This window comes from Balearica regulorum, chromosome 1 (genome assembly GCF_011004875.1).
Source record: "Balearica regulorum gibbericeps isolate bBalReg1 chromosome 1, bBalReg1.pri, whole genome shotgun sequence".
NCBI classification, from domain to species: Eukaryota; Metazoa; Chordata; class Aves; order Gruiformes; family Gruidae; genus Balearica; species Balearica regulorum.
Window position 1 is genome coordinate 16,983,284 of NC_046184.1, and position 15,546 is coordinate 16,998,829.

A 15,546-nucleotide genomic window follows, 5' to 3' on the forward strand; every position below is an offset into this window, starting at 1 on the left:
TTTCCCTCACTTGTAACAAATACAAAGGAGAGCTAATAAAATGGCACTGGTTTTTCAGGTGGAGCTGTTATGAGTACACAAGCCTCACCGTGAAAACAACTCAGCTTGGACAGGGAGTCTCCAAGCAATAGCTTTTTCTTGTGGTCATTTCAGATTTTTCATTTCATTTCAAATATTTAGGTGCTCGTTTCAGATAAAAAACAAGAACAACATCTCGGTAGATTCCTAGAAGTGTTTTAGGTGCCTCTGAGGCCTGTACTCAGTTGAAACAGAGGCGCCAGTAGCACAGCCGTCCAAAAAGACCTGGAGGTGGTAATCCATTACTGGAAAGGAAAGCTCTGCTTAATAGCTATAAAAGGGAAAAATAAGACAGAAGGGAGGCCAGCATCTAACCATAGGAAGCGTGTAGATGGAATTAAACACCTTTCATAGATCACAGATATGGCTTAATGGCTTGTATTTTCAAAATGGGAAAACTAATTTGTTTGCTGAATTTGTGCTCATGGTCACTATAATTGCAAGTGAAATTAGTGCCAAGTTAGATGGCGAGACACTTGTTTCCACGTGCAAATAAGATTGACTTCTCTTTTGTCATAACTTCTTGATCAGCTTTCTCTCCTGAAATCTTCCACAACAAGGAATATTGAATTAATATTATAATTTTATTACAGCAAAATTAAAAACACAGAGATGACAAGAAAAAATAATGGTTTATGTTTCAAAAACTTTAAGACAAGGTAATACATCAAAAACGACACCCGACTTTAAATGTTTACAATGCACTATGTCAAAATGCAATAATGATCAAGATTAAGGTGTCCAAAAGAGCTACTGGTTTAGACAGAAAAAGAAACTCTGAACAAATTGAGATTTCTTTCAGGCAGAGCCTGAGGCATGCCTTCAAGAACATTTTTTCCTGAGCTCCACGTACTCCCTGAACTTGCAATATTTTAGAAATCTGAACACTGAATAGACATCTTTTTATTGCTAAGGTGATTTTGGTCATTTGGGGTAATTTCTGTAAGTCTGGATGGGGTGCACAGTGTATCCCTGTGCTGTAGCCAGTGGGCAGGACGCCGACACTGACCCACTGCTCCGGCCAGCCTACAACAGCAACCTGTCTTTAGACAGGGGCAGCTGCAAAGTCAGTTAAACAGACACAATAAATACTTTTTTTAAACAAATATTTTGTACATCCTTAGAGAATAATGCGTTAATATGCAACAGCCAGTACAAATTTGTCAAAAATGGTAAACCAGCACAGCTGTCGTCTTTGACAAGGCAGCAGGGCTGTTGTATGAGAAAGGAGGCAGAGGAGCAGGAGAAATCAGGAGGTACAAGGTACCATGATTTTAGGAGGGCTTGGGACACGCTTCACATGGTATTCTTATAAGCTAACTAGGAAATGAGGATCTGTTATGAATTTCCTCAGAAACAGGTTTAAAAATGATTGAAAGCCTATTTAAATTCTCAAGGATTTTATGCCGGATGAGTGGAGGTTGCTGAGATGGGGAGGATCTCTCCCCTTTGCCAGGTGGTATTCAGTATTTTTATTAGCTGAGGCATGGTGGAATAGCGATCTCTTCCCAAGCTGGCAGATGATGCTAGGCGAACGGGACTGTAAGCACTCTGGGGAACATGATCAGCATCCAAAACGATTTTAATGCATTGAATAAAAATGGACTGAATTCCGTTAGTTTTTATCCATTCAGGAAAGGCAGCTAAAAAGTGCAATATGTATGAAGGTTGCTTTGTGTTTGTCCTGGAAAAGATTTCTAATGCAAAGCTGTGGAATGTGCAGGGAGCCAAATCCAAGGTTTTTCACAAATGCTTTAGGTCCTAAAGCACAGTGTTATGGCTGTGTGTTTCCCCTCTTGGTCTTGGCCTCTACCCTCGATGAAGTCTCAACCCACTGGACAGAAATTAAGTTAGTTGTTTTCCCACCGCCGCTATTCTGAAAAGAAATCAGCTCCAGCATTTTGTGAGGGCTCTGGTCTGCTCCAGTATGGTAGGTGCTACTGTAATTTCTGAATCTCTGTCCAGCTTTTGGCATTCCCTCAACCAGGAAAAATATTTGGTGGTGTTGAAGGATGTATTGAGACAGCAGATTTCTTGTCACAGTGAGTAACATGAAAATATTCTGCAAGTTCTATAAAAATATGAATTAACATTGCATATCTCATTTTCAACACTAGATTTACCTCTGATCAGCAGACTCATGGAATAGATACTGCCTTCCTTTGGGGACCTGCTTTTATGATTGCTCCTGTTCTTCAAGAGGCAAGTACTGTAATTAAAAAATGCCATCATACTGCAATAAAAGAAATGAACTGTGCTTAGAGCATCGGATGACATTCAGGACATGTTTCCTCGTATCCACCCATTTCTTCCCTCCACTGTCAAAGCTTGCAGAACGCAGTTCTGAGCAGCACAGACAGCACAGAGTTGCCCAGTGCTTGAAGTGGGAGGATGAAAGTGAGGGCACGGCATTTCCCTGCTACTCTGAGCGCCGAATGGATGTAAACAGGCTGGATGCTGCCCCTCGCATGCTCCTGTTACTGTGCTGACGGCTGCCTCCAAAGACACACACAGAGCAGTAATTGTTGAGCTAGGAAGAAACATGCAGATATGAAAGCAAACTGGTTTCCATATTACCACTCGCCCATAGCGTTTTGGAACTGCAGCATCTCAAGGGCTGTGCTAGGAGTTTCCCAGCATCACAGGCACACAAAATCATTACGGAAATGGTAATGACAATGTTAGCTGCTAATATGACAGGTTTTAAAAAGCAGCATTTTCCTATGGCTGTGCTGGGCACAGCAGTAGGGTCAAGGCTCTCGCTGCTGGGCTGGAGCAAGGGTGGGTTTCTTTCCTTGCCTCACCACCAACTGCTGACAGCACCAGAAAGGTATGTCTGAGCAGGCTAAATATTTGCACGTGAGGTATCCTAGAGCTGTTTGCGATCAGCGTGCTGGCAGAATATCTGATATCTAGACGTTGCTGATGATCAAACATATAAATAGGCCGCTGTTAGTCACCTTTTTTTAACCAGCCCTTGTGCCTCTGTGAATTCAAAATTAAATTCTTATTCCTGCATCTAAAACCATTCTGACTGAGGCACTCAATTCGTCAGTCCTTCATCTTCAGACTCCCCCAGGTTTCTAACAGCTGATGACTAACAAGGAGATTCACGGGGTCTCAGACCAGCACAATGATGAAAGATGTGACAGAAACCTTCCCATGAAGAGAGGGTGACAAGCCAGGTGGCTTCCTGCAAAGAAATGAATGAAAGGGAATCTTATAAGGATACATAAAATGATGGAGGGTCTAGATTAGGGGTTCCTAATGTTTTTTGGGGGACTGCAGCACAAAAGAAAGGCCGGGTGCCTGTGGCCTGATGAGGGAAGCAGAGCTTTGGAAGTGACACATTGCTGGGTCCTGCGGTGGGAGGGAGGTGGCAGCCAGGGCTCGTGCCAGCTAGCAGGGTACAGGACAGAGGTGAGCTGCAAGTCCCTCACCGTGGCATTGCACGCCAGCGGCGACTGCGTCAAACTGCAGCATGGCACCTGCTTGTCTAGAGAAGATGGGTCAGGGACAGCTTTCCCTTTGGGTCAGGGACAGCTTTCCCTTCACTCCTTGAGTCCTAGAGTGTGAGCAAGTGAGACATCCATCAAAATTAAAACAGGGGACTGCTTTACACGCTGGCTTGTTATTTAGGGAGTCATGAAGGCAAGGTTCATCACAATTCAGATGGTGGTTACACACTTCTCTGGAGACCAGGATATCCAAGGTTGTCATAATAATGCAGGAAAAATATGGAGAGGGGGGTATCTTGACTTTATAGCGTTTTTCCTTCAAGTTATTAAGGCACTTATAGATTAAGCCTACCTCTAACTGTTAAACAGCTAGTAAGATCTAAACAGACGGAGCAAACTACTGCAACCTTCCTTACTGCAGCACTAGGACACTTTGCCTGAAACACCTAGCACTGCCCGCTGTGGGACACAGGCTGCAGGACAAGACATGTTTCCAGTTTAGCAGTTCTTATATTCTAATGAGAGATTTGCATACTTCAATAAATCAGTTATTTCTTACTCTTTCCATTGGTTTAAATATATATATATATGTATATATATATAATCCCTTAAACACCAAACAGTAACTTTGCCTTAACTCTTCTCCTCCACCTCTACTTTTTATGCTCCACCTGCTCCCTGGGGTAAACCACAACTCTGCAAAGGGGCAGACAAAATTAATCTGTTTGTGAGAATAAGCAATTCACAACAAAAAAGGAAATATGTTTTAATAATTTCAACTTTTCCTGGAGTTATTAATTCGAAGTGCCTTTAGTGTGAGTTCATCCCTGCAGCAATATAATACAACTCATGCTGCAAAATGAAGTACAGCAATTGTGCAATTAGCAGCAAATTATTTATTATTATTTATCTGCAACTTTAAATTGCTGCCAAGAAGACGAATATGTGTGCATCCTCCTTGTCAGATCTTACTCTGCCTGTTTCTGCAACAGGAATGGTGCACAAGGCACTGAGTAGTGGTGTCTCCCCACTCCATCGTCAGATGGGAAGTCCTGTCTCGCAAAGGCTGCCGTAGCCCTCACTGGGATTGCTTAGATGTTAGAAGAGTGCACCTCGGCCAGTTACATTTGCAAGACATAGAGCTATGTACTAGACCGAAATAATCACATAACGTTGACTCATCCCATGGAACGGCAGTAAAACCCCCAAATAGGACAGGCTTGTCTGTTTAGCGTTACAGATTAGCCAGCACGAGTCCACTGCTATGATAATAACTCAGCCATAATATCCAAGATTTGATATTATTAGAATATTCAGCATACATTTCTCCGTGCGCAAATATAATAAAGCTAATATAATATAAGAAATGTAAAAATAAAATAATCACTTTATAACAATTACAGGGAGCAAGATCTGTGGATGTGTACTTCCCTGAAGCACAGTGGTTTGACTACCATACCGTAAGTATTTTCAACATTCAGTTTCTTGCATTTTTTACATAATTTAAAATGGTACAGTTCCAGCAAAATAACTTTTAGCAATGTTCAGCATTATTTTTACCTCAGCATCTGTGTTTAAGTAAACTAGAGCAGAAAAAGTCTACACCAGGCTAGCTGGGAGAGTAAATTACACAGCTTTCAGTAGCACTTTATTTTCTATTTTTGGTTTGTAAAGCTCTAAGACACAGAGAACTGAATTTTCAAGAGCAGCCTAGAAATACATGAAACTGTCAAGATTTCTTTCTTCCCCCCCCCCCCCCCCTTATTGCATGTTTTAATTCTTGTACTGATACACTTCCCTGCATAGAAACAGAGACAGAAACCCAAGCCGTACTCCTGAGAACATGGTGCAAACCATTTTGTGCGTGCAGTTTTGCACATGCATCACTTTTGACAGAAAGCATATTTAGAGAGCAGGATGAGGCTCCCCTCTGAAAGATGCTTCCAAGAGATGCAGAACAATCTGCTCTGTGGAAAATGCCAGCCTCTTCTACTTTCAGGGACTACAAGTTTTGACCTTTTAAATGCCATCAGCCCCAGTACTGCATTTCCAAAAAGCACTCAGTTTCGACCTAACTATGCTCTGCTGCAATCTGCAGGATAAGACCAGTGTTGGCTTCAGCAGTAGTTGGGCTGATGCTAAGAGCTTTTGGAAATACGAGCCCAGGAGCATGAGGTGGTTGTTAACTACCCTGAGCAATGCCGGCAGAGGAACAGACAAGACAGAAATGCTCTCAGAGGAAATTCAGACTTATTTTTAAAGAAGTTGGGTCATTTTCAGCATTTGGGTGGTGTCCTCAGATGGATGTTCACCCAGCCTTTGCCCTTTTCTCTTTTCATAAGCCATCGCACAGCAGGGTCGAGCATTTTGTTCAGCTCTCCTTGTTGCGGTTCCCTCTGAGCCCCCTTGCTGGGCTGGGTGCGGGACGGCAGCCCCGGCGTCCCTTGCCCTGCCCACGGGGCATGCCCCCAGCGTTAGCAAAGCTCAGCTCCCAGCATTCGGAGCGTATTTGCCATACACACGGTGCTTATCCAAAAGCAAAATTGAGTACTTACTATAAGTTAGAATTCCATTTACAGAGGGCAAAAGCAAAGCCTTCCTGTTATCTACTCTGTATGTAAGCCTTGCCTACACCTGGTTTTGAGGCATTAAACCAGAAAGGAATGATGCAGAGAACTTATGCTAATTGTCTACACATATATGAATTTCACTCATTGAATGCTGTAATTACTTTTTGAAAGGGGAAGACTTGTCCTTAAAAGCAAAGAAAATCTACAGTTTACATTCCCAAATGATTATGAATCACCTTAAACTGAAATCTGACAGGCTCCATATGCATAAAAAAGAGGAAGCAAAAGTTTCTTTTGCTTTTTTGCTCAGTGTCTTGATGATGGGGTTTTTTTCCACAGCATATGGAATAATGATACCATTTTTAAAGATGATTTGCTGTCTTTCATTCATAATGCTTCTATCTCATGCATATGCATAACTGCAAGGGCTAGATCCTCTTCTATGTTAAAAAAAAGGAACTGGAATAATATCCCTGAAATCTGTTTTTCTGTTTGCATTTTCACTGATGTAATTGAGATGAAAATGTACCCCTTGGTCTCTTTTTCAGTGGTATATGGTCACAATCTATAGTGTCCAGATTTGAGGTTTTTTAACTGCATTAATTTTTGCGGTAGGGAAATAAACTACCAAGTGCCTGGAACAAGAACTATGTTACCGTGGCTGCCCCATTGAACAAGATCCCTCTGTTCATCCGTGGAGGCTACATCCTGCCAGAACAGGCACCAGCCACGACCACTACTAAGAGGTAACGTCATCTGTGTCCATCACCAAACAACCACGGTGCGGGTCAGACCCACAGACAGCCAAAAGAGCAATCAAAACAGAATGCAGGAAGGAGGCTATATCTGCAGCTCCCAGCTGCCATCCCAGGTGATAAGCACAGTATTTTTATGCCACTATTCGCTCCATTGCATTAGAAGTCACCCCAGACATGATCCACATCATAGTTTGAAAAGTTTGAACCTACTCCTGGCTCTGTGCTTATGCTTGGAAAAGCTTTTGCACCTCTTACTGCCACACTGACCTGCTGCCAGCCATTCAAAGTAGATACGTGCAAAGGGAAAACGCAAAACTCTTCTCCTTGGGTGTATTTATCCAATGCCACGGGCAAGGTGGAAAAGCTCGAATCTCTTTTGAGGAAAATGATTTCCCTGTGCCAATGGGTAAAATACTGGGCTCACAGCTGAATCACGCTCAGAAGCCAATGTGAGCAGTGAAGGAAGGGAACAGCACAGTGCAGCACCCAAACCACACCACAGTAAGGCAGCACAGGAGAGCAGTTGCCTCCCAGACTGCCCAGTTATCAAACATTAAGACCATTAAAGAAGGGGAAACTTGTCCACATGAGCACTCAAAAAGTGGGAATTTTACACTTCAGTGGGAGAAGGCAAGGTAAACTTCCTATCATTTCAGGAGCCATTCTGGTGAGCATGGTTGTCATTATTCTGCCATAGCCCTTTTTGTAACCTTAAAATTGGAGTTAATTGTGTTCAGAAGTTTTTGCTAAATAACTTGGGACAGTGCCCACCAGGTTGTACTGACACTTCTCAACATGTTTGTCAACAGCCGTCTGAACCCATTTGGGCTCATTATCGCCCTGGATGAACAAGGAGAAGCTTCTGGTTCTCTTTTCTGGGATGATGGTGATTCAATTGGTAAGCCTGGTGCCCCGCTGTGAAGCAGTGTCTGTATACAGGCTCTCCTCAGGCCGCCTTTTCGGCACTGACTCCTGCTAGAAATAGCTGGAGAACCGGCCCCAAGTCGAACGTTCTGGAGGTGAGAAGCAGATTGCTTTTGAAGTCAACATTTTGATATGAGAAATGTGTGACACGGGGAACAGCCGGTCTGCTAGAGAAGACAGTCACTCATGTCGTGTCCCCCTGAGATCACCCGAAGGAGACCAGAGGAAGAGATTAAATAGCCCACAAATCATCTTAGTCTGACGTTAGCCACTCACTACAATTAATGTGAACTGATTATGGATTTTTGGATACCAATCCTCCTTGTTCTGTGTTTTTACAGATACTATTGAAAAGGAGAACTACTTCTTGGCTAAATATACATACAGCAAAGTAAGTAGCAACATACAAGGTTCCTGCAAACATGCAGGTAGCTGTATTTTAATGTAGCCATTGTAAGGTGCTGATGTCTAACTCTTCTCTGGAAAGCTTTTTTCTTATAGCTCAGCCTTTAAACCTGGTAATCTACCTAATGCTTTCATTTACAGACAGCTACAAAATAATCCAACTATGATGCTGCAGGTTTGTGTTTGCTTCATTGAGTATCATAGTGACACATCATTAATGTCCCTGCTGTGATGGGAATCTGAAAATCCACTTTTTCAACTCAGATTTTTTTTTTTTTTTCTGAGTCGCTGCTTCTGGGGATGGAACCTTTTCCTTGTCTTCCTCCTGTGAACACTTGCAGTCTGATGGGTGGGAAAAGGCTACATCCCTCTCTTCAGGATATCCCAGCAACTTTTTGACTTTGATCACTTGAAGCTTGCATTTTGTGGCCCAGAGAATTACATAGCCTCACTTCTTTCGCCTGCGTTGTCTGACAGCACGGAGATTGCTCCCATGGTCGGTCTCCCGTGGAGCGATTCAGCACGCTACCGGCAACCCACCGTGCTGATCAGATGCTCCATGCAGCCCAGAAATAGATTAGCCCAGGGTCAGTGCACTAATGCCTTTCATACAGCACTCACTTCTGCACAGACACGCGCTGAGAAGGCTCAATAGAAAAACTCAACAGTCTAGGCTTCAATTCAGAAAAATACTAAAATATAAATCTACTAGAAGCTCATTAAGTATATGATAGTAAGTTGTGGGGGTTACTGTAAAAAAACTTAACCTACTTCAGCAATCTCCACAGATCATATTTGATCTAAAATTCCAGCATCTAGCAAGAAATAATGTATGTAGACTGTGGCGTGGTTTTCATGCTGTGTATTCCTAAAAGCCCCAAAGTACTCTACAGAAAATATTCAAAGGAATAAAATTGTGTTAACCCCTATTGTGATATTGCTCTAAGAATGTATGTCTTTGAGGAGCAAGAACAAGCCAGACTAAGCTGATGGGTTTTATTATGTAGTCTTGTATATTCTTGAGATATTTTCCTGAAACTAATACCACGTGTCTAGACTTTAAATTTAATTTTTAATTTATTTTCGTCTTGATTTACCAAGAAAGAAAATTTTCTTCTTCTTCTTCAAAAAAAGGATATTTCAACAGCAAAAAGGAAGAAAAATCACTTTGGCTTTCTGTAGTCTGTGTACAGTAATTTATTGCAGGAAGGCTACAGAAAAACAATATCCAGTTTTATATTAAATTCTGATCTGTGCAAATTAGATCGTTGATTCACTGGCACTTCCATTTCTCATTGCTCATATTTGACTTCTGCCTGTAAATCCATGACTGAAGTCCCTATCTGCATTCCAATAATCTCTAATGTCAATTTTTTATTATGTGTTTATAAAGAAAAAAATTCATCTCAAATAGCAAATTGTAGAGGCATGAGAAATGTATGAAAGTCTTGGTATTCGTTGCATGTTTCTATATTCTTAAAAAATTGTGGATGAATAATTTAATCACACCTAGTTTTAGGAGAACACACAGGTTTTGTTACTTAAGAGATTTACTGATAAGGTCTGACATCATAGCATTTACTTAGAACCCAGCACAGAGTGTTGTGCAGGTAACAGCTACAAGATTAGACCCTCTCATTTATATTTTCATTTAAACAACCCAGAAGTACAAAAAAGAACTCAAGACTAGTGCAGGCACTTAAGTATCAGAGAATGATTCAAGCTGCCTGCTCTTGGATACTGTCTCACTGTGGTCAGTATTTTAAGTCACTTGACACCTCCATTTCAACACACATAACGGCTCAGTGACCTAAGTCGAAGGGCCCCAAGTCAAAGTGCCCCATATATTAACCCCACCAGTCCAGAAAAATACGTGATCCAGGTGTACAAGCTTGGCTGTACTTCAGGGATGAGCAGGGTGAGCCATAAACTCTGCCTCCATCCCCAGAGGCGGCAGACAAGGCAGATGTGCTCAGACCGTAACAAGTGAGTCCAAACACAAAAGGGACAGTGATGGGAAGGCCTGCCCAAGGAAATGGGAGCTTCTGAAAGAATACACTAGCCACTAGGTAACTGAATAGCCTGTAAGCAAGTTCCTCCTAAATCTGGACCAATTTTCAGGTGGAAAATGTTCATAGGACCAGAGCAAGAGAGTAAGAAAGGAGTGTAGGAGGAAGTCCTGGCTTCTGGCCTTGGATCCAGAACTTCTTTTTGCTTTGCATTTATAGGGCTTTGAGTGATATCCATAAGTTCCCTCCCTCTGATGAGAACTCAGGACCTTCCTAGGCAAGTGCTTTAACCACTATATGTCTGGGGAGGAGAGGGTCACTGGACCCTGGACCATCACCTCCCTGTCTTCTTAAGACCTTCAGTTCTAGACCATGCTCAGAGGCACAATGGTGCCTCCTGCAGAGTCCTGGCTCAGAGCCTCAGAGCTCGTGTGCAACCTTATTTATTAATACAGTTTTAATCACTGAGTTCAACATTGCACTGAGCTTACTGGGTCTATGTGGCCACCTTGAGCTAGCTCTCCTGCTTAGCCACACCTGAGACAGCAATAAATCACTGTAGGGTGGTCTTTCTATACTGAACCTCCTTCTGCTAAAGGGGAGAAGACACCATATATAATTAGCCTAACATATTCTCCAAAGGCTTTTAGAGGCATCTCCCCATTTGTTCCATAATAGCCAACATTCCTTATTTAGGCAGTTTAAATCAGTGTGCTGAGGATTAGCACTTATTTTTAGTGTGGGTGCCTGAAATAAGCAGTCTAAGCACAGCCCTAAGTTACAAATACTGTGATCTAGCTTCTGCTCCCCTCCTACCATGCACCATCGAAATAACATAAGCTAATTTATGCAAAAGGTTCCATCATGGGTTTCTCCTTGGCATATTTTTAAAAAGTCATGATTGCATAGCAATTCATCATTTCCCGAGCAGTGTAATTCATCTTTATTTCCTTAACAACTTTGATAACATAACAAATGCAATGATTCCTCTTCATTGCTTGTATGGGAAATTACTGTCACTGGTGATGCAAGTGAATTTGTTTAATGACTTTGTATGTCCTGTTGGTACATGCCTAAATACAGGATATATAGTAAATAAGAAGTACAACAAACAAGGCTCCATGGACATGCAGTGTGCCTTCAGTGTCCCTAAAGCTGGGACATATATAGCAGAGATTTCTAGCAGGAGCTGTGGCGATGTGGGACATAAAATAGGGGCGAAATATCTAGTAGCTGATGTTTGAGGAAGATGCTAATGGTTTAAAGCAGTTAGTTCTGGATGTTAATTAAATCTGCCTTAAGGTCATTAATTGAATCTTCATATCTGGATTTTGGCTTTGCGTATGCCACTGTACCCTGTAAATGGGTATAAGAACCAAATTTGCATTGATTACAAGTAGAAAAAAACATGTCCAAGAAGATTCCAAATGAATGTTGTAAATGCTATTTTGTTTCTTACTTTGTTAGTTTATAATGATACACTAAACCTTTCTTATGTGAAAATTAATCATACAATCATAGAATCACAGAATGGTTTGGGTTGAAGGGACCTTTAAAGACCATCTAGTTCCAACCCCCCCTGCCATGGGCAGGACACCCTCCACTAGACCACGTTGCCCAAAACCCCATGCAACCTGGCCTTCAACACTCCCAGGGAGGGGGCATCCACAACCTCTCTGGGCAACCTGTTCCAGTGCCTCACCACCCTCATAGTAAAGAATTTCTTCCTAATATCTAATCTAAATCAACCCTCCTTCAGCTTAATGTGACTTGTTTTTCCTTTATGGTCTCAGACTTTAATGTCTACATTGGAAGACATTCTATACATTCACTGACAAAGATGAGACCATGACAGTAACAGTAGGCAGTAAGTCACCTCCAAAGAGTTGTTGTGGTTCTAAAATTTTCTCTGTGGCTTTTTCCAGGGAACACTGAAGACAGAAATACTTAAAAATGGCTACCGAGGGGCTGACACTCTGAAGTACAACAAAATTACGATTCTTGGCCTGAAACTGAGACCTCATGCTGTTGCTCTGAATGGAAGAGCCATCCATCAAGATGCATTCTTTTATGAGCTGAGTGGGGTAAGAGCTGCACTGAGCAATCATGAAAAAACTTACGGAAGGGGGGATAGTCAATGAGTAACAGGAACAGTTTCTCATCCACACCCCTTTACAGTTGCAAGTATAAGCAGACACCAATTCTTGATACAACAATTTGAGTTTTACAGGGTGGGGGGGAAAGTGACAGCAAGAGCTTTTTCAGGAAACTTTAATCTCTGCTATTACATATACACTCATTCTCTCTCTCACTTAGTGTCTGCCACTTACACAAGTTTTTAAACTAATGAAAAAGAAGATATAGCTCCACAAACTAGGACAGATGTTAGCCGTTTTATGGGCATTATTATCATTCTGATAAAATGAGAAAACTTGTCAATGTTATTTATCAGCTGCTGAAAAGACATGGTGGAGATCTTTTCTTATAATTACTTAGTATTCAAAAATGATTACAGCGTAGCTGGCTCTAACGGTTGTCTCCCTACCTTCAAAGGAGGGAAGGGCGAATCTCTGCTGTACCTCTGTGTTCCTAAGGAAACTCACTACAGTGAGACAACAGTTACAGTTTCAGCATCTTAAGGTGTTTGACTTCAGTGTCCCAGACCAAAATGCATGACTTCTTTGTGCAGTGCTCCTCCTCTAGCACCACCAAGGAGACACCCCAGAGGGGATGGACTGAACACCCCTAACAAACAGCTGCAACAGCCTCTGTGGTCCAACACTGAGCAAACATCCCTTGCTGTGGTCACTTGTCCCATACCTGTCACCAACCACGCAGCTGAAGGGGGTCGTGCACACTTTGTGTGAGACGTGGTACTCACATCTCAGCACTGGTCTGCATCTAGGGAGCTCTCAGTACGAACACTGTAAGATGTCACTAACTCATCATTCAGTCAACGATAGCTGAGGCAACAAGCAATGGATGTCACTTCTTATGTTACTCTACCCACTTTGCTTAATGATTTAAGTTTATTTGTAACCAAAGTGTGATCCCCATTATAGGCACCTGGTTCTAACATTTATTTTATTGAAGGAATCTGTAAAGGAAGAAGATTGCTAAGAATAAATTTCTGCCTTGGAGAATCGTAAAAAACTCACTTTCAGAGACGATGTCATAAATAAGTGTAATCAGCATTGCCTCAAGGGAAGAAATTGTTTAACAGCCAAACTGCCTCTAAGCAAGCTGAAAGCAACATAAATGTGGCAGGGTAAAGAAAACGCTCCATTGAGATGTGCTTGAAGGCACCAATCACAGAAATCCAGAAGATAATTGCATACTAACAGCATCACATAAAAAGATGATTAAGAAAGACTAAAAAGCTTGTCACAAAAGTATAATTTAAAATTTGATTTAAGCGCAAAAGATGATCTCAGTGACTTAAGAACTACTTCACGCAACAGAGAAAAAAAACCACCAAGCTGCTGTAGTCGGAAAGGTCCAAAACTGCACAAAATGTACATTATTGAAATCAGACAGTAACCTAAACCAGCTAAATTCCTCTTACAATTCTAAGAGATTCAGTCAAACCTCTCCCACCAACCCTGTACAGATGTTGCAATGCCATTACCTACAATCCTCTCATGTTTGACTGTCTATTAAAAAACCCACAATAGCAGCTTGGGTTTAGATCTTGAAAAAACTTACAATCCATGTAATTAAAAAAAATAACAAAATCTAAAGGGCAAATTTGCCACTTTCTCACAGGCTTAATGAGATTACATACCGTATAATAGTTTAACAAGCACAAAAACTGTACTGTTTGAAGGGATGTAGCAGAAAGTAACTTCTACCGTATTCCTTTTGCTTTGCAGAAAACAAATTTGCCTGAAAGGAGTGCTTAATTGAGCCATAGTTATTTGTATATGAATAGAAGCAGTTTGCTTAATAATAAGCCACTTCTTCCTCTCTGATGTATGCAGTGCTACTCTGATCTGACATATGCAATATCACACAATCTTCCTATTATTAGGACTCTATCTCCCCACCCCCCCCACCCCTGAGTATTGTACCTGAAGAGCCAGAGGAGCTGTATTGTAACTGCAGCGGGGATGCTGGAGGAGCATTTCTGGTGACCAGGCTTGTGCTGACAACAAAATGACCTGGGCATGGGAAGAGTCTCCTTTTTCCTCCCACTCGCATCCTCTGCTGGGAAGTGCAGGGAGGTTCCCAATGTCCATGCAGGAACGCAGTCTGGAGCAGCCCTTCTGGCTGCCTGGAGTTTTTTGGTTAGTGTTTGGATGAGGTTGCAGTTTTTTTGTCTGTATTTGAGTAAAAGTGGACTTCCTACTTACCAACTAGTTGTAGAGAACTGTTGCTAATGAAAGATGAAAACATCACATACTTTGAAGAAGTGATCTAAGCATAGACTGTTAGAGTGATGTTAACACAAATTTGTGGGTGGGTAAAGAAATAGCTAAGAGGTGTGAATGGATATCATGCATTTTAAGAGATTATTAATTCTGAAACCTAAAGATAAAACTGGTGAAGTACTGAAAATGGAAATTATGCAAGTACCATAAAATACATCAAATTTATCACTGAGCAGAAAGAGAGAGGAGGAGAGGTATTGTATTTATAATTTCATATTTAATTCATGTTATTAATTAATTTTAAACTGTTCCTGAATTTCTAAAAGGGATGTTCAGTTGGGTACAGACTAGAAAGATGCATACGGACACCAAGTCAGTCTTGCCTACCAGATGAGGTTAAGGGAATTATGAAGGTCTAGGCTCAGATTTCCTTTCTTGTTCTCTGTTTTGAGCTGGTCTTTTTAAAGTTAACATAAAGTTGTTCATTATTTTTGTGTCTCTTTTTTCACAGAAACTCACTTTATGGATTTCTGCCCCACTTACTCAGGAACTCAACATTACATTTTACTAGAATGGTCAGAAAACGCTGACATAATTTAGCAACCTTGGCCTTCAGATATTGACCTTACTTTGATTTGAAATAAAAAAACATTTAGCCATTAAAATGTTGCTTATGTACCTGATGAGTGTTCTTTTCGTATGTAGTATTTGTAACTCAGTAGTCTTCAAATAAAATTTCCAGTAGTAGTTAATGAGTATTACCATAAACTGATGTGTGTTCAAAATAGCATAAAAGAAATCATCCTGAAAGTTCTCTCTCACCACAGATGGACATAATATTTGGAAATGTTCTCAATGAGACCATATTCTGGACAGCAAACACTGTTTCAAACCTATGGTGGCAAAAAAAAAAGGAACAACCAGATGGTCAGCTTAATTCACATAGCCCTGCTCTGGGGGAGGTAATGTGTGTT

The 15,546-nt window shown here is 41.3% G+C and overlaps 1 protein-coding gene across 1 annotated transcript in view; it reads left to right on the forward strand.

The window, feature by feature from the left end:
- LOC104635661 (sucrase-isomaltase, intestinal) overlaps positions 1-15,237 on the forward strand; it is a 59,563-nt gene extending 44,326 nt beyond the window's left edge. The window contains exons 17-23 of the mRNA XM_075742142.1: positions 2,196-2,280; positions 4,940-4,996; positions 6,722-6,852; positions 7,674-7,762; positions 8,130-8,179; positions 12,128-12,286; positions 15,084-15,237. Coding sequence (XP_075598257.1) covers positions 2,196-2,280; positions 4,940-4,996; positions 6,722-6,852; positions 7,674-7,762; positions 8,130-8,179; positions 12,128-12,286; positions 15,084-15,143 — 631 coding nt within the window. The 3' untranslated portion in view covers positions 15,144-15,237. The remainder of the gene's footprint in view (positions 1-2,195; positions 2,281-4,939; positions 4,997-6,721; positions 6,853-7,673; positions 7,763-8,129; positions 8,180-12,127; positions 12,287-15,083) is intronic.
- The last annotated feature ends 309 nt before the right edge of the window (positions 15,238-15,546 follow it).